This window comes from Hippocampus guttulatus, chromosome 2 (assembly GCF_054856545.1).
Source record: "Hippocampus guttulatus isolate MCC_2025c chromosome 2, RoL_Hgut_1.0, whole genome shotgun sequence".
NCBI classification, from domain to species: domain Eukaryota; kingdom Metazoa; phylum Chordata; class Actinopteri; order Syngnathiformes; family Syngnathidae; genus Hippocampus; species Hippocampus guttulatus.
Window position 1 is genome coordinate 24,647,988 of NC_141262.1, and position 27,680 is coordinate 24,675,667.

The 27,680-nt window shown below is 43.2% G+C and overlaps 1 protein-coding gene across 7 annotated transcripts in view; it reads right to left on the reverse strand.

Moving 5' to 3' along the window:
- kcnip4a (potassium voltage-gated channel interacting protein 4a) overlaps nt 1–27,680 on the reverse strand; it is a 51,915-nt gene that overhangs the window by 12,881 nt on the left and 11,354 nt on the right. Inside the window, exon 1 of one of the 7 annotated variants that reach the window (XM_086104814.1) lies at nt 26,068–26,424. The exons of 3 other annotated variants lie outside the window; for them this stretch is intronic. In XM_086104814.1, coding sequence (XP_085960940.1) covers nt 26,068–26,152 — 85 coding nt within the window. In that variant the 5' untranslated portion in view covers nt 26,153–26,424. Of the gene's footprint in view, nt 1–15,472; nt 15,697–26,067; nt 26,425–27,680 lie in introns of those variants that run through there. 3 more of the 7 variants (XM_086104812.1, XM_086104817.1, XM_086104818.1) reach the window with 3 other exon arrangements.

Here is a 27,680-nt window from a genome sequence, read left to right on the forward strand (position 1 = left end):
AGCTTGCGTGACATTTAGCTGCCGCGTTGGAAATGACATGTAAATGTATTATTCTGCACCTCGCCCTTATTTCCTCGGACTGCTTTCAATTCCGCAGTAAATTCCGTCATTGCGGATTCCCGCGGGGATGATCATAATAATTTTAATCTGGAAGAAAGTCATAATTCCAGTGCACGTGACAGCGTGCAATAAGGCGCATGACGATCACTGTGCAAAAGAGAGAATGTGATATGAAACTCAATGCCCCTCAAATCCCAGTTGAAGTGCACCAAGCAAACCCAGCAACAAAATGTCAGCACCTGAACGTAACCCGACACCCGATCTTATCTCAACGCCAGCCGCCGCACAGCCGCGCGGGTACTCCTAATATAGAAGTCCGTGTATCAGCCAGTTCATCTCCACGGGAGGGCCACGTATATCAACACGCCACCATTTTCTGACAATGCTGAAATGCCATTGTCAGAAAATTTCCTGGATAGAGGCCACAAAAGAGGAGACCGTTCTACGACACAACCAGATTGTGCTACATTGAGTCCAAGTCATTTCTAAGAGCGGTAGTTGACAATTCTGTGATGTTTACCCGACAGTTTGAATAAAAGGACACTGGATATTTCGACAACTGTGCACGAGACAGTTTCAGGACAAAATACTAGACTCTTCTTCAACAGGGGATTCAATAGTTCTACGGCAGTTGCGATATGGTACTATGGCGGGTGCCAGACAGTCCTATGACAGATCTAAAAAGTACTAAACAATTCTTAAGTGGTACAAGCCAGTTTTACAGCAGAGCAGTGGACAGTACAGGAACTTCAGAGATGTTTCTACGACCGGTTGGAGAAATTGGCAAGTGTGAGTCTATGTCGGGATACTAGACAGTTTGACTCAAGTGCGATTATCTGAATGCAAATAATTGAGTGTTGCTGCAGCATGCTGATTAGCATCCATACAGGCTCAGTCCATAAAGCAAAAGAAATCCAAACAAAGTCCCCGCTGTGTAATGAAAAAAAAAAAGACTCCCACCGCACCACCTCCCCCCTCCCCCATCCAATCAGATAACGCACACAGAGGATTCTGGAGGTGGGTGCGCAAACAAGCCCCAACACGAGCGAGTCCTCCTGAGCCATATGTCATCGTCGTCATTTAATAAAAGTGCCTGCAGCGTTTTACGACAGACGGGAAAATGTACGCAACATTTTAAAAAGACATGCGGCAGTTCATTCTGTGTATGGCTTTACATAGACAGACTCGCCACCTTGACAGGATAAACATACAACGGGGGCCCAGTGAGCATTTCATGAGTAAGATTTCTGAATTCTTTTTTTCATTTCTTTTTTCACTAAATTTGTTCAAATGTGTCTGTCCTTTTTTTTCATCAAAATGTGTTTAATTTATTGAAAAGTGAGTAAAATTCGAAAAAAAATACTTAAACGTTATTACAAATTACTGTAGAACATTAAAAAGGACAGATTTTTTTTATTTTTTATTTCATCTTCATTTTGTCCTCATCGACAAATGTCCCTGCCAATCTGTCACCTTCTTATTTCCACAGAGGGTTCCTGAAATGTTCATTTACTTTCAAACATCTAATAAGTGCTACTGGCTGACATGCAAAAAAATCCTGCAAGAATATGAATAGGCCAACATGTTTGGTGCCATTATAAGCCCCACGAGAAATGGCAAAATGCACAGGGCAAGTTTTAATACACCGTACTCCAATATTGAGATCTTATTGCCCAACAACAAAAGCAGCCGCCCTATTTTGCAAGTATAAAGCCAGGTGTTTTAATACTTTTGTCAAGATAGTCTGACAACAGTGCCAATCATCCCCGCTCCCTATCTGTCTTCTCTTGATCCACATCAGCAGCGCGATCGTCTCAATCGCATTCTATTAGCAGAGATGTTTTCATCCAAAGTGATTGCCTCGTACTTTCAATCTACCGCAGCCTTACCTGTGTGTGACCACCCCCAAGGGACGCCAGCAAAAGGCCACGTCAATCACTTCGACGGGCTGAAAAGGAGTTGAGGAAAATAGCCAAAAGGCTAATTGCGCCACACTCTTGTTGTCCTTTGAATGGATTTGTGGACCAGATACAGCTTTAAAAAAAAAAAAAAAAAGGCATCCCCCCCCAAAAAAGACCCAACACCAATTAAGCGAACCAACCAAAATGATGGATGGAGCTAAAGTGGCTGAGTCAGCACAAAGCGGAGCACTTCTGCACTCCACACACACACACACAAAAAAAAAACAAGCGTGTGATAATTTGCTAACGGTGAATTCACAAAAATGGATGTCTAACGGCGTCCAGATGAAATTGCTCAGGTGGCATTTTTGGGGGAGCGCAGCTGTGGGCACGGACGCATGTTCAACCATGTGTGCAATTTCAAAAAACTACTCCTTGATGCCTCCCAAATCAACCCCAGGAGAATAAACAGAATCAAGGGGGAAAGAAAGGTCATGCATGTCTTTTTGTGTGTCGCCGTTCGCTTGGAGTCCATTCATTAGCCCTTTATAGTTGGCAATTACAAAACAGCTAAAAAAATATATATATATATATATAAAAAACCTAATCGTTCCCAAAAATAAATCATGTCAAGAAATGCAACAAACCGAACCAAAACTAAATTTTAAATATGACAATAAATATAGTCTGATGAAAATATTAAGACAAACAGCGGGTACTAGACTGTTCCACAATGGGTACTAGACAATTCTATCAATGGGTACTAGCCAGTTATTTACAGTGAGTACTCCACAGTCTTTCCGACAGGGAAGCAGACAATTTTACAACAAGGTACTAGACAACAGTGTGACAGAGTAGTAGAGAACTTGTGGAAGTTGACATGTTTGAGCTGCTTTCGAGGGCCACTTAAAATGATGTGACGGGCCAGATCTGGCCCCTTGACCTCGAGTTTGACACCAGTGCTCTAAGGGATAGTAGACAGTTCAACAACAAGTATAAGACAGTCCTAGTATGAATAAAAATATGATAAAGTCACAGCCACAAAGTGTATATGAGATACTCCAAGTGATCTATATACCGTGTCAGACTGAGCCTGTCAAGCCACGCCCACTGAGAAAGCGAGTCTGGAAAGCACCGCCTTCACCACGGCTGGGCCTCGGTTCAAAAGGAACCGTCCAATCAAATTTGCTTATTTGTTGTGACGTCTCCTTTGTGCTGTCTATCCTCGTTGAAAATGGTGCATCTTGAAATCAGTTTAACCAGAATCCTTACAACCTGAGCAGCTGACGGCACGGGAAGCATTCTTTCAGAACTGTTTATTTTTTTTCCAATGTCACGTTCTCTTTTCCCCGATTGGGTCATTTCGCTGTCAATTTGCTCATGTTTGGCCCGCTTGATGAGATGGTACAGCGATGAGTCTGGATTTCCAGGCCATGTCAGACATAGGTGAAGATTATTCCTCTCCGATATGATTTTCCAGACGAAATAAGCATCTGTGTACCATTATTGACCATCTCGACAGTTCCATAATTGTAAAATGATTTTTTTTTTCTCGCTTCTCTGAACTTCTCAGACAGGTGAGTTTACCGCGGCGATTATCCCTCCAGACACCCGGCGTGCTGATAACGACACATGGAGGTCGTCTGGCCTCATCGATTTCCGATTGGGAGGCAAAACTTGCGCTCCGTCTACAAGAAGTATGCTCGCATCCCAATTAGAATGAGGCAAATACATACAATTGCCTCATTCTAATTGAAAGCACGCCAAGATGTGTCATCGGTCCAGGTTGATTTAATGAGATGACCGCGGTCGGGATTAAAGCGTTTGCTTGAGCCTGACGCTTTGAGTGAGTTTTACAGCGGCCTCGCTAATTAGACGGCTTTTCCTTGAGATGCATATGAGACGGCGTTCAAGTCTCCCCACTGCAGACCGGTTCCCTCAGCAGATTTTAATCATTTGCCTCTACAGCGTGTCCCAAAAATAACTACTCGAACTAAATAAAATCACTCTTTGACCATCCTATGTGGACGTATGTTTTGGTTTGGTTTGATACTGGAGCTCGTCTCACCAATTCCTACGCCGAGTACTTTTAGGTTCACAAAAATCTGGTATTTTATATCATTCGCCCTGTAAAAATGATTCTTTGAAAATAAATATGGTGAAGACCATATTTATACATATAGACATAAAAAATATAGATCCTTTTCCAAAACGGAATCATTTCCATTCTTTTGATGAGAACTCATTTGACAAAAGTGTATTCACTCATAAAAAGGGCATCGAACAGCAACAGTGGAACTTCATATTCTCAACCCCACCTACATTTTAGTAAATGTAACTGACTCTTTTGAAAGTCCATAGGAAAAAAAAATACAAATAGTATTTAGTTTGAACTTGAACCTGTCATAAAATGTGACAAACACATTAAGCTGAGCCACGGCTCACCTCTGATTGAAGTCTAACTCCGGTTATGATTTCAAAATGAAATTTGATATAATAAACTTTCCCTTTCTTTCCGCCATCCTTCTTCCTCTCATGCTTCCTTCAACTGTCCTCCTGTGTTGCTGTTCCCGCCTGTCACTGGTGACAAGTGCATCTCTAATGTGTGAGGAAACTATGACAAACCACAAAAAATAAATATAAAGGATTGGAAGGAAGAGAGTATCGATACAATACCGATACTCTCTTTGGTATCAAAACTATCGATACTTGGCTGGATCTGCACGGGCTAGCTCAAGTCATTGGATTTTATTTTGAGGTCGCAAAGGCAAGGCTTAGACCACAAAAACAGCCACAGTCGATAAGCTGAATGAGGAAATTGAAAGCCATCAGCTCAAAATTCCTAATGATCCGTAATGTATAGAAAATGTCAAGAAATCAAAAGTAAAATACACTCTTGTCACGCGACGACAAATTAAACCAAAACATGAACACAAATGACAGGTAGTAGACCATTATACAACAAGCAACGAGACAAATCTATGATGGAACGAGACAGTTCCACAATGGGTACTGACTGCTCTTTCTGACGGGGACTTGACAGTTCGACTGTACGCAACAAGTACTTGCAAATTGTTCTCAACAGTGCTAAACAGTTGCAAGTCAACAGTAGACACGAGACATGACTTGAACCCTTTCATGCGCCCTGTAACGTGATAACATGGTAAGCTGTCCACTGTAGTGATTGCTGTCCCTGAAAGGGTTAAGACGGGTATCAGACAGTTTTGGTTTTTTCTTAATGATGGAGTATGAGACAGGAACTTAACTGTTTTGTTTTTTTTAGACAGTGCAGTCGACAGTTCTTTACAACAGGATCCAAAGCAGTTTATTTTTTTTAAGACAGAGTTCTTGATAGTTATTGCAAATAGAATACTTGACAGTTTTATACGACAGAAACTAGGCTAATTGTTTTTTACCGATCGGTCCAAAACACTTTTTCACAATAGGAAGTCAACTTTTATTTTCTTTTCTTTTTTCCCCATGAACGTCATCTGCTGTGATTTTGAAAATTGTCGAACCCAGTTTGAAATGCATCTTCAATGCCTTCCATTCAATTTTACTTTCTTGAATTGAGTTCATTAGGCTAGTTTGTGTCAATAAAGACCCCAAAATGAAGACTTCGTACATTTACTTGGGACACCCCGTATGTTGGAACACTTGTTCCTTGGGGTCTTACCCTCGGAGAAGTTGATGATCCCCAGGATGTGCAGCAGCTTGATGGAAGCGACCACCAGTACCACGATGCCCACCGTCTGCAGCCCCTCCGTCTCCCAGATGGCGCTCAGCACCGAGCCGCTCTCGGACCACTCGTCGCCCCCCTGCCCCGAGCCGGAGCCGTCCCCTTCCTCACCTTCAAAGCCACCAGGGCTGGCGCCTGGTCCCGCGCTCCAGTTCCCCTGTGCCCACTCCAGCGCTAAGCCGGACGGGCCCGGGCGCACAAGCCGGGCACCCTCTGGCACCAGTCTCCTGCCTGCCCACTTTCTAAATCCCGGTCGACGCTGTCACCTCAAAAGTGTCGGGTCACCAAAGCAATCGCTTTAGCGTCGGCGAGGACGTGAACTCGATCCAGACAACTCTGACGGGAACGCAGTGGGAGCAAACTCCGCTCTTGCGCTTGAGAAGCAGCGAGCGATGGGAGGATGGTGAGGGAGGAGGATGAAGGGAGGTGTGAGGAAGCGAGGGAGGCAAGGAGGAAGGGAGGAGTGATGCCAAGAGAACGTGATACACGCCTCTGGAACACTTCATTACCATTTACTTATGATGTGGGACCTTTTCCCTACTACATGTTTGCGATGCTGGGGGGGTCAGCAGCAAATAACAGAGCATACCACCACCTACTGGCCCTTTTGAAAAACTGCTGCTACTTTCAAAACTGTCCACCGAAAGGAAGGAATCATTACACTGACCGATTGGTTGATGGTGCAAAATTTGAAAGTTAAGAATGAAAAAAACATTTTCTTTTTTTTTTAGATGTAAAACATGTTCTTCAAAGGAACAAGGGTATGTTCTTGAGAAAGATCAGAAATTTAAGAAGGATAGTATATTTTTAAAAAAAAGGTTGTATTTGTTCTTGAAAAAACATTGCATACTTGTATCTTGGAAAAACAATAATACTCCAGCAGCCCTTCTGAGGTATTGAGCAACCCCCCCCCCCCCCACGCATCCAGGGTTGAGGTACACAGTACGGTCTCGGGGTAGGGAAGGGTGTGACCCTAGAGAAGCTTTTTTTGCCATACCAAAGTATAATTGCACATCCACTACAGTAGGTGGTAGTGGCGCTCCCAATGTAAGGGTGTGCGCAGCGAGTACAGTGATCCCTCACTACTTCGCGGTTCGTTTATCGCGGGTTCAGTGCATCGCAGATTTTTTCAAACATATTAAAAATATATATATTTTTTTTACATATACATGGAGTACAGTACTGTATATGTTGCTCTATGTGACTCGCTGTTGTTTTGCAGCTTCTCGTGGACCTTTTGCGGACTTTAAAAAAGAATTATTTTTTATCTATTTCTGTTAATTGGACGCTACTTCGCGGATTTTCGTTTATCGCGGGTGGTTTTGGTCCCCATTAACCGCGATAAACGAGGGATTACTGTATCAACAATGTTCATCAAGAGATTTATATTTATTTTTTTGTGCTTTCTTTAATGTTGATGAGGATAAAATGTTTAATTTATCAATTTTACATGCAAAGGAAAATATGTTGACCAGGAGCAGCGAAAGAGTGTAACTCGATCAGCAACCCACGTCATCATCTCATCATTTTCATTAACTCGCATCAAGTGAACCGTGAACAGTGCAGCTCGCTCGCTCATAAATCAAAGCTGGTTGGCCCGTCATCTTCTGATGCCAAGGGTGGGGTGGGGGCACACAATTAGGGGACACCTGCCGTGACTTAGTGTGACGCTGATTGAAAGCAGTCTGTCGCCTTTGCTGACGAGGTGCAAGGGCGAAGGTGCGGAATTACAAGGAGCAAACGGGAGCTTTGCCAGCACGAGTACGAAGCATTTCATATTTCAGCTAACTGTTCTTTTGTGTTGAGAGTATTATTGGAAAAAAAATTGCAATGAGTTTAAGTCGTATGTTGTAGATTTATGCGAGATAAAACGGCAAAAATAGGCAACGTTTCTTCTTGAAAATAGACTTTTTGCTAAAAATATGCAAAACAAATTTCGCAAAAAAGAAGTGCTTTTTTCCTCTGAAATATTTTTTCCCCCTTGAAAATGCAATTATTTTCCAAATTATAAAAGTTATTTTGCAGAAAATACATACCTTTTTTTTTCGAGATATGCCAAAATACATTTAAGTCCGGTCCTGGGGAGCTCGAGGACTGGATTTGGGCACCCCAGATCGAGAGGAATATTTTGATACCTGTGACTTCTTTGCTGTGATCACGTGGATGCAATATTCTTCGAGCCCTTGCTGCTGACATACAATTAATTGAGAGTAATTGCAAATTTCAAGCTCCAGCCTTCTTACTGCTAATACCAAAACACACCTGACATTCACACCAGAGCAAACAAGCAAATATGGCCATGAAGTCATCATTTATCGTAATATCCAGTCACGATTTCATGAAAAGAAAATAACAATGACTCGTACAGAGGGCATTACTAGACTGCAAATGATAAAAATGCGAGCTTGTGGCCGTCCCTTATTGAGGTGTTATGTAACCCTGGCAACCCTGCTGAAATATTTCTCGTTACGTTCCTGCTGCGCCGGGTCGCGAATAGCAATAATCCCTGTCTAATTGACAATCATTGTAAAAGCATGGGAAAAAATTAAACCAAGAAATAATAACCCCAGCTAAATATGCGGCGGTCCACCGTGTAAATCTCAGTGTGGTCATCTCTATTTATTTGTTTGTTTGTTGATTTAAAACTTGCCCCAGTTGAGTTGGCTCCACCCTCACCAATCTTTTGATGCCAACAGCGCCACCTACCTTTCGGCCACGATGGCCTATTCATATGGGCTTACTCAAAGAGGAGGAAAACAAACGAGTGACAGCGTTACAATAAAAATAAAAAAATAAAAAAAGAGCAGGCCCACATGCGGGAGCTGATAACATTGAACAGCCGTCGTTCGATTTACGCCGAGCCGTTTGTCAGCGGACCGCCGACCCGTCTGATGGGCCAGCGAAAAAGGTCAGCGGCCGACGAAGGATGAGGATGGCGGCGGGGACAGCGACGGGAGACATAAAAAGGCAGCCGCGACCCAGGACCCTGGACCGGCCGGCGGCTCCGACCGGCAGACACCACGACTGGCAGTTTCTTATGCCTTCTCCAAATCGCAAATGCAGAGGGAAAATGTCATCTTCATGATGAAACGTAACAAGGAAACCTCGATTTGTGGAAGTGTTCCTCAGTCAGTTTGGAACAATTGGAGGGTGTATTAACCCTTTCGGGGACATCTTGTCATGTGATCAGGTTATAAGGTCCATGAAAGGGTTAAAATGAAAATGATGAGCAAACGAGATGAGACATTTGAGGCACTTTTGAGGGGGAAAAAAAAGGATGCCATTTCAGGAGAAAAAATATTTGCAAAGCCCCACCACCCCCCCCCCCCCCAAATTTTTTTTTGAAGATTATGATCTGAATCGTTTTGGATTGGATTGGATAAGCTTTATTGTCAAATGCACTGTATGTGTAACATACAGCACAGATGAAATTTCTTCCCTCTCAACATAAAACAAGAGGAGCCGCTGCGGGTGTCCGCGCCGCCACCAAAAGAAAAGCCAACAAAAAATGAATTTTTGTTTTCATCAAAATCATCAAATATCAAAAATGAAAAATATTTTGGATCTCCTGATAATTTTTTTTAAGCCCGACGATTTTTTCAACTGAAAAGTTACTTCTTGATGCTTCATAATAGGCAGGTTAATCATGAACGTTGAAAGATACTGTTCAGAAATAACAGGTACACAGCAAAGTTGAATTTGACCCATTCCCGCTCGTCTTACCGGCGTGGCCGATGTCCAACAATCCAAACTGCTCCATCACCTTCACGACGAGGACCACCACAGCCAGCACGGCCATCATCTCCAGACCCTCCAAGTTCATGTCAACGGGGCCATCAAAACGGAGCTCGACAGACTCGTGTGCACGTGTGTGCCTGTGTGTGCGTGCATGTGTGTGGCCCTCTTTGGCGAGAATGACGATGATAACCAGGAAGAGGAGGAAGGGGAGGGGGAGGAAGAACGTGACGAGGCGCCCATGTTTGTTCATCACATTCAAATGTAGACAATAGATTTTTTTTTTATGAAATATGCGGAATACTTTCAAGAAAGAAATGGGTGAATACTTTTGAAAAAGTCACATTGTAGAAAAAAATATTTTGAAGATTTTGAATTTTTTTGAAGAGCAAAAAAAGTTTTTGAAAATTTGTTTTTCTTTTGTCTGGAGTTGCCAGCAAACATTTCCCAGTTTTAAGTGGAAGAATTGGCAAAAAAGAGCAGTATGACGAACATTGAATCAAGGTTCCCACACTCTTTTCTTGAAATTATTTTCCAGTACTTCTCCAGGGCTTTTTTCCATCAGCTGCAGAACAAGTCAAGTTATCACAACACACTCTCATAAATTCCAACCCCTAATGTTGGTTAAGTGTTATCTTCAACAATTCTACCTTATACTAAAGCTAACTGTCACTCAACAGAGACAACAGAGAGAGAGAGAGAGAGAGAGAGAGAGAGAAAAACCTCGCACTCGATAAACAGCAATACTAAATACTAATACTTAAAATGGAAGTCGTTAGTTTTTGTGCTTCTTTGAAGAATAATTCCTCACTTGGATCTGAAAAGTCTGTAAATCTGGCAACAAAGTCAAACGGAAACACTGAATAGCAGATCCGTTCGAAGGGAATATGCAATTTGATTGGTTGGTCGCATCACGTGGCGCCACTGTGCACGCTCGAAGCAGAGATGAAGCAGAACGGAAAAGCAGAGGGACGAAAACAAATTTTCCAGGCTAACTTAAGCTTATCCAGCACATTTGACTTTTTCCAGTGTTTTCCATGACCAGAAAATTGGTCGATCATTTTCCAGGTTTTCCCTGACGCATGGGAGCCTTGCGAACAATTGGTGACAAAAGATGCTTCGAGGTGTTCACCCTCGACATTTCCGTCTCATATATTTATCCCTTTCACGCGCCCTGTAACCCGATAACACGATAAGCCGTCCACTGTAGCAACCGCTGTCCCCGAAAGGGTTCAGCAAACCTAATGAGTTTGCCTTCGGAAAGCCATACGGGAAACGCTATCGACAGAACAACCAACCAACACAGAGACTGCAGTAGTTACGAACTAATCAATGACTTCAATTTGAACACAAACAGCAGCAACACTTGCTGTCAGCATCCAATCATACACGCAGGTGTCCCTCCCACCCTCTCCAGCCCGCCCTGACAGCACTAGGTAGCTCCTTCAGCCAGAGACTGTTACACCCGCGCTGCAAGAAGGAGAGATACATATTTCAAGATATTTCTTGAAATATGTCAGCCCTGCTTACTTTATGATTTAAAATATGCCCCTTTTCAGGAAAATGATGCCCTGATGACACTATTAAGTCCCTCAAAATGCAAAGGAAGAAGACAAGCCCCCCCCCCCCCCCTTGCTTTCTCACCACCTGAGGTGTTTGCAAGGGCGCAATCAAGGCATGGCAAATGCGACACACAAATAATCAGCACAGTGTGTCGTACCAACCAGTGTGATTGGTGGTGAAGCTAATTAGTCTTGTGTGTGTGTGTGTGTGTGTGTGTGTTCACACCTGCCCACTGACAACAAGCTCCGACGTGAACACGTCATTCGATCGATTGCCACAGTAAATGCTAATGAGACGCTTCAGTGCAGCCACAGCAAATCGTCTCATAATCAGTACATACTAAGCACACAAACTAGCACATCCATTTATTGAGATATTTTCATTTTTTGTTTTGATTTATATGTGTTGTCGTTTTTAGCCATGTGTCAGAAAAAAATCCACCTGTTGCTGAACGTCACCCTCAAGACATAAATATTGCTAAATATATCACATATTATATTTTTGTTACTATTATAAATGTGAGAGATGAAAAAAACATGGTACATTCAGAATCAGCACAACAATTTTATCTTGAAATGTTTACATGTATCTCTGATTATAAAATTTCGTAAAAAAAATTGATTAGTATTTTTAATTTGGCATCTTAAAAAAACAGGCAATATTCATAAACTAAGGCAGATTATTTCATAATGCATGCCAATATGTGTACAAATGCAGCACAAATGATCTCAGTGCAATCTTGTAAATGGTGCCCCTTAATTAATAACATAATAATAAATAATAATAAGACAATTTCGAACCAAGCAAATGCAAGCAGTGTTGTCCTGCATTTTGTGACTTTGCCTCCACTGAGTGGACAAAGATAGAAACTGCACCCATAGCTGGAAAGAACTACAGTACTGCCAAAAAAAAAAAAAAAACATTTTAACTCTGGATCACCCCCAAAAAATGAAAAGAACCCAAAAGAGAAAGTCAGTCATTTCAGTCCAATTTAGTGCATGCCTGCCAGATAAAACTTTGTTTTATTTTGTTGTTGTTTTGTTTTTTGATCTGGGTCAACTTGAGAGAGAACAGCAGCATGAACAAGCGAGTACTGTAACTTGTTTCTATTGTTTGCGCGCAAAACATGATTATGAGCTGCGCGACAAATGGCGAGTGTGGCCGCCAACGTTCCCCGCTGCTCAGGGTGCTGAATCCTGCTTGTTAGTCCAACTCCTCATCGCCAACAACACAAAGCAACATTGACCATCTGGGAAGGAATCAGAAACATTTGCAGCCCTCGTCATCAATCGGGCCAGACAGAAGCGGCAGGGCCGACCGACGGGCTGTCATTGTCATGTCCCATCTGGTACTGCTGAACAAGATGGACGCGTGTGACAATCGAGGCGAGCGCAAACTCGGCCAGTTGGAATATTGCGGCTTACCACAACACCGGGACGCACGGGCAAGGGTTTCAAACATTTCAGGTTTGAGGATTGCAAAACTTTGGTAGGTGGACTCGCTATGAAATAGAACCCGACTGATAAGATTTTTTGGGGGCGGGGGGGCGACGTCGATTTTGCCCGGACACCAAGGAGCAGCCTGGCAGCAAAAAGTTCATATATTGGTTATATGTGGACTGATGTTTTGTTGCTGAAACAAGATGAGTCCAATTTTCAGAAGGCGATGAACAAATCAGTATTCTTTACTCCTTCATTTTAAACGGTGAAAAAAAACGTTTTCTTGTCAAAAATGTACATGGCTTGTTTCATTAAAGTGCAGGTGTCAAACTCAAGGCCCAGGGGCCCAATCCGGCCCACCACATTATTTCACGTGGGGCAATGAAGGCAAATCATCTTCATGAACATCATGTTTCCTGCTAAAATATGAGAATTGTAATTCATCAACATTTTCAACTCATTCACTGCCATTGACGGCTACAGACGACAAAAATCCATTTGAACTGGTCTGGCGGTGAATTATTTAATAACAGTGAGATATTGCAAGTTTTTTTGTTTTGGACCAATCTACCTTTCTTTAAATAACCTGATAATTGGTTAAAAAAATTAAATTAAATTAATTACATTTAATTAAAAACTACGATCCATTAAGTTGTTGTGTCTATGACATAAAATAGCCACAAAAAATGTAAACACCACTGTTATCAAAATTACACTTAACTTTTCCTTAAAAATGTATACCGTTTGTCATAAATGTCAAAAAGTGTCAATTTAAAAGTTACTGCAATTTTTCTCTTGAAAATGATGCCACTATTTAAAGGAACTATTTCTGACTGATGTGGCTAAACTGAAAAAACGTTAACCTATGCACCAATTTCTCGGTTGGGTTCCCAAGCAGCCTGCAACCAAATGAACCCTCAAAATGAAAATATTTCTCTGGTATGACGATGGGGAAGCTCTCTACCTGTGGGCCAGGTTTGCTTCGGTCAGGGAGCATCCTGGTTGTCAGGTAACCATGGATACAAAAAGAAAATGACAGCTGCTCTCCCCTCAGTGGGCCCCACATTCTCCGCTCGCTTTTTCCAAACAACAGAAGGTCCGACAAGGACACCCGGGGCCGGCGTCAGAAACATGGCCCGCAACGGCAAGGCTCGGGGGAGGACGAGGAGGATGGGGGGGAGGGGGTGAAGACAACGGAGCCCCCTCCACATGCCTTTCAGTGGTCTCTTGTCGCAGATAACTCATTTGACCAGTTGGTAGCCTGAGTAAGCAGCTTACTCCCACGCGGCAAAAACACAAACATTCAGATCCTGACCACGCACACGATGCGCCAACACCTGAGGGGGCTTGTGGGACGGTCAGCTCTTGTCATGCAAACTATGGCGGTAAATGGCGAGCTGCAGAGTGGCTTGTTAAGAGCCTCCTTCCATTATTTGCTCCATGGATCGAGAGCAAGAGCAGCATACGCTTGTAGTTTCGTTTCTAAGAACACAAAACAATTAGGCTTCAAATGACCAGGATTTTGCAGCCCATCAAAATAAAAAATAAAAAAATACATTCACTGAGCTCCAATCCGATGATGCACCAATCTGTCCAATTTAAACAACTTGTTTAGTTACTTTACATCGGACACTCGCTATTTGCGGGGAATTGGGACAGGCCCCTTTTTTGGATTAATGTTTTGCACTGATTCCAGATCTCACTTCTTAACTCATTCACTCCCAAAGACGTTTTTAAACGTCTTTTCAGAATTGGCTGGTACTGAATGAGTTAAGCACATCAGGATTTCATCATCATAATAAAAATAATAGATAATGGATGGATAAATATAATTATGTCATATAACAATATATTTAGTAATATGTCTGAATTAAGGTTTAAGTTCGGCAACAGATGGATTTTTTTTTCTGAAACGTCATTATAATGCATGGTAAAATCTGTATTGTTCAAGCTTCTATACGTCAAACAAAAAAATGCAAAAAAAAAAAAAAACATCTCAACAACTTGGTTTGCAAGAAAAATGTAAAGGCCTTTGTGAAATCAGTGTCAAAATATTTTTAGGAACACATGCAGGAAAAGCCATTTCCAACTGAAAATTGCTGTTTTTCTTCATGGGTCCATTTGACATGTTTGATTATCGAAAAATCCCAATTATTTCATCACAAAATTTTCAACTTTCAATTCAGTCAATATTAAGCTCATACCCCCACCCCAAAAAATGGTGTGTGTAAGTTAATTTTATTTCGTCAAGTGGTTGCACAGAATAAAATCATCTGGGTCTGGTAGATGTATAGTCTACTTAAAAATGGATGATCCAGACGACGTTATTTCGTGCAGCTATTAGATGAAATAAAAATGAGTACATTCAACAACAACGCCAAAAAAACATTTCTGTGTAATGAGAGGTTTAAATCGATGACATTTGTGCCCTATACGAAGAGAACACTTGTCTTGTGGTAGTGTGTACATGCCGTATATGGGTTTCCCTCCCATGTGGCTGCATGTAAAATATGCTTACAGTGCAAATGCATCAAAACCAGGCTGCTGTGCCTTGCATGTTCACTGCGGGCCCCCCTAAAGAAAAATAATACGACTTTCATTATTAACACTGCGTTTCCTTTCTGCCGAGCTAATTAAACCGCCTTGGTACCTGACCAACACTGTCAGCACATCGAAGGCAGAGCAAACAAGGCACCCCTAAACTTTGCACCCCCGTAACGCTCCCCACAAAAACAACAGCAAAATAATATGAATTTGAAGCCCATTTCATGATCTGCTGGTCTGGCAAGAAAATGGATTGCCGAAGGAAATGGAAAAAGCTGCCTGCCGCATGCTCATGTCTCAATTTGCACCGAGCAACAGCTGAAATTTGTTGCATGACATCACCATTGCTCGCGGAAGGTTAAAAGGAGCTTGGAATCATCAAGTTGGCAGAGCGCATTCCCGACGGGGCCGTACGGGCACGGCGTCTGGGGATTGTTCACACACTCAACATAAAAATAAATAAATAAAAAATACCCTGTCTGGCTTCCTACCTGTAGGCTTGCGTCTTTGTTTGGGCTGAAGAGAGAAGATGACCATTAAAGCGCCCATAATGGCCTACAAGGCTCTCTTGCTGCGAGTGCTCTGAAAGTCCTGCTCGAATTCCACACACTCGTACACGCACACACACACATAAACACACACACACTTTTGCCTCCCACGCTCGAGTGAAGCCTCACATTGGAGTGAGTGAGTGAAAGAGAGACACACGGAGGGAGGAGAAAAAAAACTTCCTTTCCAGTCACACTGACTTGCTACAGCTGCACGGCAAGCGCTGCTTGGAGTTAGGAGTTGGGATGCAAGCTCCCGTTAAACCCTCCCCACTTTCTTTCTTGGAGACGCGGGGAGCATCTCAACCGAGCCAAAGAAAGCCACCAAGATGAATGGTCGCACTCCACAAGAGCGGAGACGAAAGTATCGAGGCTTTGCTTCTGTGATGCAGGTGTGGAGGACCCCCCCCCCCCCTTTGTGGTGTAATTACAGGGACGGCTATTGCGTCCTCAACACTAATGCTCGGGGGAAGATTGCGTGGATTAAGGTGAAGGTCAGACATGTTCAATCTCGTTGAAAGAAAAGTCAGAGAAGATTTTGCAGAAAACGTGTGCTATAATAGCAACGGTACAAATGATACACAAAATGAATAATAGAACGATGAAATGACTGAGCTTCACTTCAAAACGGCCACAAAGCTTTTAAAAAAAAAGTCTGCTCCAAGTCATATGGATCTCTTTTAATTCTATCAATCTTCTCTTCAAAATTATATATTTTCTATTTTTTTGGGGGGGGGGGGTTATTTACATGAACTCAGAATCATCTTTCGTGGCCAAGTATGATGAATGACAACACTTTGTATACAGTGGTGGTTGTTTGAAAGTGCAGCTGAGGTGGGTTGATGTACTGTATACACACACACACACACACACACACACACACACACACACCTGTCAACTTTTCGGAGCGCCAACCTGTATAAACTACCAAAAAAATCCTTATAAAGAGCAAAAAATCCGTATAACATAGCAAAGCATTTTATATGTCAACATAACGGCAGAAAAAAAACCCACGAAATTTTCAATGATATTTATTGTAGAGCTCCATAATACAATGTCTGGTTAATGTCTAATCATCATTCTACTTAGTGGCATTACTGTGTTCAGAGTTGTATTCCTGCGTTACTTTTTTCACCAACTCCAAATGCTGACCCATCGGCTCGAAGTTACAGCATCCATTCATATTTACTTTGGAAATGAAAGTCAAGTCAAGTCAAGTCAAGTCAACAGTATTTATAGAGCACTTTCAAACAGCCATCGCTGCATACAAAGTGCTGTACATGGAGCAATTTAACATGCACAATAAACAGTAAGACAAATCGGTAATAAAGGCGGTAGAAAGCACCAAACAGTAAAACCAAGAACAAATCTAAGTCATGCTGAGTCGAATGCCAAAGAATACAAGTGAGTTTTGAGGAGGGTTTTGAAGATGGGCAGCGAGGAGGCTTGCCGAATGTTTAGTGGGAGGTCATTCCAGAGAGAGGGACCAGCAACAGAAAAGGCTCGATCCCCTCTGAGCCTCAGTTTAGTTCTTGGTACTTCTAATAAAGTCTGGTCCACAGACCTGAGGCGCCGGGCAGGTGTGTAGGGGCGGATGAGCTCAGAGAGGTAAGGTGGCGCGAGATTATTCAGAGATTTGAAAACAAATAAGAGGATCTTGAAAATAACTCTAAAATGAATGGGGAGCCAGTGAAGGGATGCCAGAGTAGGAGTTATGTGCTCCCTCTTACGAGTACCAGTCAAGAGGCGAGCGGCGGCATTCTGGACCAGCTGAAGGCGCTTAATGGAGGACTGGCTGACTCCAAAGTAAAGGGCATTGCAGTAATCGAGCCGGGATGTGACAAAGGCATGAATTGCCATCTCAAAGTGTTCATGTGAGAGGAGAGGTTTTAATTTGGCCAGCTGTCTAAGGTGAAAGAAGCTGGATTTAACAACGGCACCAATTTGCCGATCGAGTTTGAAATCACTGTCCAGTTCGGCAGAAAGCATTCGAGTAGACTAGCACCATTCTGAGGGGGGGGGGGGGGGGGGGATTTTTAGAATCCGTATGATTTGTGCGATACGGCCATATACGTAAGATTCACCACAAAATCCGTATGAACTATGGCTAAACCGTATGAGTTGACAGGTATGCACACACATAAATACATTTACATCTATATATGTGTGTGTATATGTTTTCCTGCATATCTATATTAATCAAATACATATACTGTATATGTTCATAGATAGACACACGCACACACACACACTTAGGACATATCAGTCCGTAATTCTCAGTGTGTACTGTGGTGGTTTAGACTCTAGAGGTCGCAATTGCTCCATTCAAACCACCTAACAGTCCAAAAGCTCCCTCACTCCAAACACTGTCAAACTAAAGAGCATTCCGTGGCTGGAAGAGATTTAGAAGGGGGCTCAATGTAAATAAGAGAGTGCAGTGTGCAGTCTTTTATTTTCCATGACGTGACAGAGCACCTAAGTGTCACATAGCGAGGTGGTGGTGGACCCCAAAAAGCAGGCAGGAGGGAGGAGCAGGGTGTATTTGAAGAATTGTATTTAAAACAAAGAAAACTACATCCCAAACACACAAAGTCCTAAGTATCAAACAAAAACCATGACTAAAGCTAAAACATAACAATGAACTAAACATGACAGGAACTAAGAGCAAACAGCAACACACATGACAGTAGCAAGAAGCAACAATGACCCGACACTGAGTGTTCGGGCTGGGAGTCCTTTTAAGGCCCCAATTACCTATGACCAACAGGTGTGCAGCTGCCGGGGGAGCCCTACAGTGCCACCTGTTGGTCCCTAAACCGAATCATGACACTAAGGTGCCGTGTGAGGTGTCAAAGCTTCTTTCCCAAACAACACTTCTTGACTTTTTCCAACTCTCATCAAGCATGAGTAAACGTTACACAGTCACAGAAGGAGCAATTCTGAGGCTCAAAGCAATAAGCATAGCTTCTCACACACACTTCCTTTGGGCAATATTGGCGACGGGGTCCTCAAGACGTGATATTACGTTTAAATATGCACAGCTGGAGCACTGTGCCAAAAAAAAAGTAAAGAGGATATTCAGAACAATGTTTTGCAATTAGATGGAATTCCTCCCGCGGGTGCACAATTGTTGCTTTGATGAAACTATGAAGTCACGTTGAAAATCAACAGGCTTCTCAGGAGCTCTTTGTGCGGTACGTCTCGACTTGCGTATCGCAGAAATCGCCGCTATTTCATGGAAATCAACAGTTGATAACATTTGTTTTCCTTTGAATTTTACATCATTTTACCACCATTGGTTATTATGGATCATCTGTTCCACAAATTCGGCCTATACTCAAATCAAATGAAAACCAAAGCAGTATTTCCTATAGGAAATAATGTAAGTCCAATTAATCCGTTTCAGACACCTAATGAGGAATAGGTACAAGTTTTTTCATGAAGGTCTTACTAAATCACAGAGTGGCACCTTCTGCAAGTGAGTCTGGAATGTGTGCCCCCGAGTGAAAACTGGTTCACGGTACTCACGTCAAAGATAAATTGTGATGCAAACTCCCACAGGCCATCATTTCAATCATCACTCGACTTTGCGAGCGAGGCAAACAGCTAATCCAATGTGATCCAAATCATAAAGCCGTTGCTCGTATTTTTAGCATCTCATTTACGAGCTGAAGCACAGCCAAGCGCTTTCGGTCATTAATCCCAGCAGATTGAGAAGGAATCTACGTGGCATTTTTCTTGCATTAAGACAGACAGAATGCAGAAACAAATGAACTAAGTTGACCAGTGTCGTTATTCAAGGCCCGAAGGTGACATTTGCATCCAAAATGTGAGCAGCGGCTACAGGGGTGCTCTTAACCCTTTCAGGGACAGCGGTCACTACAGTGGACAGTTTATCATGTTATCAGGCTCCAGGGTGCAAGAAAGGCTTAAAAGTAGTGTTTCATTGTCATCATTGTCTGCAAGCGTGAATTAAGCGGCGGAAGGTTTTCAAAGAGGACATTAATCACACTGTCAGAAAGCTTGACCGCCGGGGCCATAAAAATGCGAAACTGTATGTAAAGGGCATTAAAAGGCAATTAAGCGGCATCCAAATCATCGATCAAAAAAAAAAAAAAAAAAAAAGAATATGAACGTTAGATGACCAAGGCAGAAAATTAACAACAAGAACATCATCACAATGAGTCATCTTGCTTTCAGGGTGGTTATTAATACGTGGGTGCCATTTTCACGCTTGGTTGGCTTGAACTAAGAGAATACCAGAGAGTCTTTTGATTTATTTTTCATCTATGTATATTTGTATTTTATCATAAAATTTGGCTTTTGCAATAAAATATTCCTTAGTTATGAACTATTTTCATGATTAACTATTAGCTAGTAACAATTTCTTAAACACATACAGTATAACGTGACATTTGTTCCATCCTTCTGCGGTCTGTGCCGTTATCTGGCAACCCCAGAAAAAAAAATCCTAAACCCGTCCCTCTCAAAGAGAACGTAATCATGGCGAAAAGGTGAGGTAAGAGAAAAAAAATTATTCAGAATACAGGGAATTTAACCCAAAATGGAGAAACGATTTTTTTTTTCAATGCAAAGAAAAGATTGTCTGTCTCATCTGTCGGTGGCGGTATTCAAAGAATACAATCTGCGGAGACACTATGAATCCCGTCACAACAACAAGTAGGATTTTTTGCATGGGCAAATGAGAGCAGACAAACTGTCAACGCTAAAAAGAGGAACGTTAGCTCAGCAAAATACATTTGTACGCCAAGCTCAGCTGAACCAACCATCTGTTCGGGCTAGCTTTCGGTTTGCTCAACTGATAGCAAGCAGCGGTAAGGAGAGTTTGTCAAGAAATGCATGAATGCTGTCGCAGAGGTGGTGTGTCCCGAGAAGAAAGACGTCTTTAATACCGCGAGTGTATCAAAAAAAGTTATTTGATTTTGTGTGGGTTTCTGGGAAACAATACATTTTTACGTCTAGGTACTCTTGCAGTCACACTTTTGCTGTTACAAACTGACCACGGCCCCCCCATCAGAGAAGTGAAAAGTTATGTGGCCTTCACAGGAAAAAGTTTGGGGACCACTGCGCTAGACGATGATGAGCAACTTACAACAAAGACCGCAGAAATGGCAAGAATACAAAACGTGGATTTTGTCTGTCTTCCTGCGGAAACGTTTGATTTCAAGTGGTGTAGTCCAGAAAAGGTTAAGGTCTGCCTCGCGGTTAAAACCCATTTCACGGTCAAACTGCGGCATCATGGAGCAAAATCAATGAAATGTTATTTAGCCGCGCGACAGAAGTGGGCCAAATTTGCGGGCCTGATTATCGCTCACATCAGAATTTTTTTTTCTGTGGTCGCCACCATTTCACAAGACTCCAACGTAAAAAGAAAAAAAACCCTTCCCAAGGATTCACACTGGGTCATATCTGAAAGCCCCACTTTACCCATCGAGGAGCATTTTTTACTGCGGCCTCGACACGCACACACATTTAGCTGAGCAACGTCTGAGCGCGGCCGCCTCAGTGGCTCCGGGCTATGACACCTCGGGGTCGTCCATCAAACACGCACCTCGCAGAAGGGGGAGGGAGAGGGAGGCGTACAAGGCCAGAAAAGTGGATCTGAAGCATCTTGGAGATTTCCGCCACCAGTTACGTGACGCTAATGCACAGCACACTTCATCTCCGTTCATGCGCCGACAGTTGCCTGCTGAGCACCAGCCATGCTTTTCAATGCATTAATTCTCCGTGATAAAAATTGGCTTTGCAGGAACTTAATTAACGGCTTTAATACAGCGAATTCAATGTTGCAGGGGGAAGCGGTTTTTCCGGATGTTTTTTCAATTTATTTTTAGAGGTTGGGTTGTTTTTGTTAGGTTTTTTTTCCGGATGTTTTTTCAATTTATTTTTAGAGGTTGGGTTGTTGTTGTTTTTTTTTGGCCTGAACAAATTATTGGCTTGTCCAGCACAAGGAGCACCTCTGGGAATAGTTTTGTGGACACTCAAACACATCCCACTGAGGACCATAATGTGCAAAACAAACATTGTTTTGACTGTGTCTCTATTTATTGCTGCGGCTTCTCTGCTCTATTTACTCCGGCAAATCGGCAATTACACTTACTTGCTTTCTTTTTTGCGTCCTGTAGGCCATATGAAATTGCATTAGGAAGCGGCGATCCTGCAGCTGCGGGAGATGGAGACAAACCGCGGCAGGCTGAAAACATCTCGACGGGCAAAAAGTCTGCACCGGTTACTTCCTGTCAGCACAGGTGAGTTCCTGTCACCCCGAGTGATCAGTGGGCGTCATTTAACTACTTTTTCAAGCCATGCAAAAAAAAAAAAAAAAAAAGTGTTTATTTTTTTTTTTAAAGAGAAACACAGCTCCAATCTTTGGCGACATCGCATTAACTAAGTTTTTGGCAGTTTTCTTTTCAATAAACGGAAATAACATAATACCATTATACATAGCTCATCGACAGCAATACACAAGAACAAAAGAGTTGATCAACTCGCAAGTAATTTCTTTAAAAACGAAAGAATGAACAGGCATCAGTGTCAAAAGCATTGACTGTTTGTATTAAGCGTAACTACGTCATTTGTCCAACTGGTACTTGAACGGTTACTCACAGAGGGCTGGAAAAAAAATGAGGGCGAATAACCCCAAAAGAGGCCACTCAGAAAATGGCGATCCATCCTCATTAGGTGCAAGCCGAACGATTCTGAGGCGACGGCGCGTTCCGTGTGACGACATCCCCACCTCAGCCACCAGGTCGGGGGTCCAAGCACGCGGGGTTATTTGCCCCACGCGGGGCAAATAACAGGCACTTCTCATGTCGCTTTGCATTTAAATTGAATTGTCGGTGCGCTCAGCGCCGCACAGGCAGTGCTGGGAAACAGAAGGAAAGATTCCAATTCATATATCAACTCCTTCTCGCCATTGCCACGCTCACCCAAGCGACAAATCTGTCTGGGAAATTTGCAGACGGCCACCTCTACCCAATTTCGGGCAACCTCATGAATGCTGTTATTACTTGGTGCGATGCTGGCTTAGTTTTAATTGCTTTTGTAGTGTTACAGAGTCTTCTTTTCACTTTTGAGAGGACGTCTATGCAGAGCGCAATGTGATTGGCTGCTTGCAGTGTGGACTAAATGATTATGCCTCTTTTAGTTAATTTAAGCTAATAGTAATAATAAACAGTTTTTCCCTCCTCGGTGAGCAGAGACCGGAGGGGTGAGCAGTTACGCACGGAGTAGGAGGAGGGAGGGAGCATGATGAAAGCAACACGGTAAACATGAAAGCCTTTTCCTCTGAATATGCAATGTACTAAAAAAGAAAAAAAATGGCACCAGCGGGTACCAGTTAGCCCCAAAGACAACATACAACCTCAGTACGTCACGGGTCTATTCTAAAAATAGTTCTCCAGTGATGGGACACTGTGACTTCCTAAGAAGAATGATAACAGAAGAATAATTTTAACATTTCTTGACTTATTTAGCTAAACCTAAAATGGTCCACGCGTTGTCTGGACCAACTATTCTAGTTCGTTAAAAAAATAAAACAAATTGTGTTCAATGGGGGGGAAATGTTGCTTTTATTTACCCAAATATTTCAAAAAGATCATTTCAGAGCTTTAATTCTAACACCGCCATACCGCAATATATTTGCTCACTGTTATCAGACCGTCAGAATCTAATATTGAACATCATCATCAAGTGCTCAAATTGGCAGAGAAGGAAACAAACACTGGCGGTTGTGACCATCTCGTTCTCACAAAATGAATGCGTTACTTTCTTGAATATCGCCCAATCAACTGCTCGCTGGCAATTCCGTGCGTGACACAACATGGACTTCAACTTGAAGGATTTGTTGAGTGACTTTCCCGCTGTCATTTGTAAGCGGTCTGCCATCGGCACAGATTTAAACAATATGTAAGATGACCCGAGTGATTTTCTGCACGGTCGGCCATGACAAACAGGCCCAGCGTAGAGTGAGCGATTGCGCCCGTTTACAACGGCTGTGTGGGCCAGTTCACGGGGGAACAGTGTGAGAGCAGGGGTGGGACGTATCTATATGGGGAAAAGGGGCCGGGGGCGACGGGGGCGCCGTGTCCTTGGGCAGCGGAGGCATTTTTTCACACAAAGAAACCAGAGGGATTCAATTTTCTACACTTGAACTCTGGAGGATGTGACTATAAAACCAAGTCAGGACCACGCGGAGGTGCCTTTGTGATATGATCAATGTTTTTTTTTTCTTTGCAACTTGCGCTCATGCACAATGACATCAGGCATGACGGCATCGGGTATCATTTCAGCTCGGAGAAAACCTCACAAGGCGAAATATTGATCTTCATTTATACAGATCAGCAAGCTGGAACCAAAAGATGGACAGTCTTCCACTTACTGCAGCCCTTCTACATCACAGTGGTACCTCTAGTTACGAACATCTCTTCATATGAAATTTTCAAGTTACAAAACGCCTCAACAGGAAAATATTTACAGGAAAGTATTTGTGACATTGTTTATTTGTTGGAACGAATTAGAGCATTTACATGGAAAATGCGTCTCTACTTTCAAACTTTTCTGGTTAAGAAATTTCTTCCAGAACCAATTAATTTTGTAAGTAGAGGTACCACTGTACTGATTTGTAACGCCGGCATTTTCCCTATCGTGATTGTTAAGCAGTATTTTGGGGAGAATTTTTCGGGTTTAACCAGCCATCAATTCTACGCAAATTTTGGCGATTCACGGGCCGGGCTGGTCCCAATCTCCTGCAAATAGCAGCGGTTAACTTGGACAGACTTTGAACTCGGAATTTGAAAAATGTAAACGCTCAGTAGAGGAACCTGCAACATCTGGGATTCATTTGCATAATGTCAGGTATCGGAGCTCCGGAAAGGATTCATTCTGATCCCCGAAGGGTGTATTGATTCCCTATTCGTTCTAAGGCAGCCTGCTCAGTAATTGTCGGCTAACCATCCGTGGAAAGGACATCGTCTCTCGTGTTGCGGTGCAGTCCGATTTTCACTTTGGTCGGACGAGGTAAAAGGGTGCCTCAAAGGGATTTTCGAAGAAGCGACACAAAATGAGAAAGAAGGTGATCCTATCACGGTTCAAGTAAGCACCACACACGATCATATCATTCAGGACAACATCGTTTGGGGCTTTCATCACTTCAACTCGGAGGGTGACATCTTTCTGACAAGCCCATCATTTTCTAATTATTCCTCTCACATGTGATGATTAATGAAACACCTGTCTCTCTCGACCGTCTTCGTTCTTGGCGTGACAGAACCTGAGACCAGATCATCGAGTGAGTTCCAAAAGCCGGGACGGACTCAACCATTAAGCAGCACGGTGCACGTTGGGGTATCAAATATTCAGTGTTAACTGTACAGTCGGCACAGGGCAACTGGAACATGACCTGACCCGTCAGGAAACCAAAGAGAGCCAAACAAAGAAGGGGGCCCCCCTTATGTCAGAGGTAGGTCCTCTCCTAACTTATACAGTACAGAATTCAGACACAGGATTGCGATGACAGACGATGCGTCGGATCGGGTCACGGGCGGCTGTGCCCGACGGCCAGACACGAGTGCCTCGCAACCGTTTCCAGAAGCTGCTGAAGAGCGACGATGAAAACGTTTTTATCACCTATATGGACAAGATAATAAATGGTGATTGAAATGTCACTTAAAAGCGCCCGTGTGGATACGATGGAGGAGATAAAAGATGCGGAATGACGTGCACTTCTTGACGTGGGATAACTGCTGATGCTGCAGTTCGTAAAGAGAAGCCTTTGCGTCTGAGATTCGCTTCCCATCAAAAAATCCGACCTGGCAACTCGATTGGGGTGTAATCGTTGGGGATTAGCTCTTAAAGCCATTCATTTTCACTCAATTTATTTGTTGACATTAGTCACTTTAATCATATATCGCACTCCGAAACAAACCCTGCAGCATATTGCGTCACAGTTCCGACACAAGCTTTGGATTAATAAGCACTAATAAATGGCCCATGGTAGCTATGGAAACTAATGACTAACTCCATTGGGCAAATTGATGGATTTCTTCAATCTTGACACCTCCGGCTAATCTGTTTTTATTGGTTTGGATTTGAAAGCCTCCGCTGTCTGCCACAGGCAACAAGGGCACAGCAAAGCGGGCCGCAATGTATATTTGCTACCGGGGGATGTTTGGTCTTGAAGAATATAAAAGCAATTTGGAGTGGCTGCCTGGATGGAAGCGCCCTCAAGTTCATTAGCATCATGCAGCAGCACATTTCTGGGGGGTGAGCGCTATCTCGCTCATGCAGCCAGGGCACAAGCAGCTGTCTTGACAGTAACACTCAATTAAAGCCTAGAGTCCCCCACCCCCAAAAAAGTAATATATATAAAGCTAGAGCCCCCCCCCCCAAATGCATATATATATATATATATATATATGCATGGTTGAGTCCCATGTAGTAATGTCTAATCCGGGTAATAAGCCAGCAAGCCACAAGTGACAAATGAGCAACCCACGGCGGCTTGCCAAGACTCTTACCGGTGTTCAGCGAGCCGGTGATAAGTCTGAACAGGTACTGGGCGAACTTGAAAACCTGCCGCTTGCACCTTTTCCTGCAGCTCATCTTGGCCACCGCCGCCGAGAGTCGTTTCTCCTTCAAACAAGGTCCCGTTTGCTGGTCCGGCTGCGTCAGCGGCGCACGTTTGGCGGCGCGGCGCTCATTGGTGAGCGGCTCCAGCGTAAAGGCTCAATCTGTCTCTGCGACAGACTTTCCGGAGAGAGGGAAGAAAAAGTCCTCCCCCGGACAGAAGTGCACGCTGCCGCACTGGATCTAGTCGTGGAGCGCGCCTCTCACTCCACTCGGCACCATCTGTGGATGTTTTACCATCGCTGACGGTTGCTGTGGAGGCGGGGCCTGATTGGCCCGCCAGGAGGAGGAGGAGAGAAGGAAGGCGTAGGGAGAGCACGTTATACATGCTACCCGTCAAAGTGAGTGCTGGGAAGTACTCAAGTCGATTTTTGGGGTACGTGTCCTGAACGTAAGTATTGATCTTTCGACGACTCGCTCCGTTTGACAACTTTCACGTTCTGTGCATTTTCAATCAGAACTTCTCGTTTTTTCCACAAGTATCTGTACTTCTATTGAAGTACTTTGATACATCTGGTCAAAGCAAACTAAGCATGGCATTTTCTGTTTATTTCCTCGACAACATTGCACATGCATCAGTGAAAAAGGGCCCCCACATGTCTCTTGACAAGGGAGACAGCTGACTTCGGGTTAGAAAGCAGGTAGGTGAATCATTGACAGGCTCCACCCACCCATGTGGGTGCGCTTCATTTAGTTTCGACGTGCGCGGCTCACATCGCCTCGCATCACACAAAGTAGCGCCCCAGCTTCAGCCATTTGAAACAATTAGCCAAGTCCTCCCCCGCATATTTCTGACAACTCTTCACAAATTCAATTTTTTTCTCCCCCTGTGGCTATTCAAGAAAAATAAAAACAATTCACCTTCTGATGGTTTTCTCTTAGGTGACAAAGTGTTGTCTATTTTGGAAAGTAGGACGATGATTGCTGGCAAGAAAATATGTTGCAGGAGACAAGCTGCGTATGTTTGGGAGAAGTAAAGTTCAGTGAGTGGAAGTTGAGGAGAGTCTTGCGTGCATTTCAAGGGTCGTGTAAGATGAGTTTGAAATGATATTCAACTCTTTTGAGATCACACTTTGTGGCATATTTAAGTTTTTGACAATTAATATTCACAGCGGGGCTCCTCCCAATTGTAATGATCGTTAATCACGTATCAAGCGTCCCCGAGACAAATCGGCTGCGCCGCCGGCTCGTTTTCAGATCGTCTGACACGGCATGTTATTAGCGATAGCATCGGCAGCTAATAGAATAAAGGTGGGTGTTATTGATATGTGCAGATTACACAGTTGACTGAACACGTCTTCAGTTTAGCACGCTGACGTCGCCAATGAAGACGTGTTCGAGTCATACTTTTAAAGTGGGAGCTAATTGTTTATTAACTCATAATGAAAATTGTCTCCGAGTGGCACATATTTTTTGGTTTGGGTTTGTGTGGCGAGTCCTTGCTTCCTCCTCTGTTGATTTTTGCTCACCTGGTATTCAACTTTCATACCGTTTTATCTCTAAA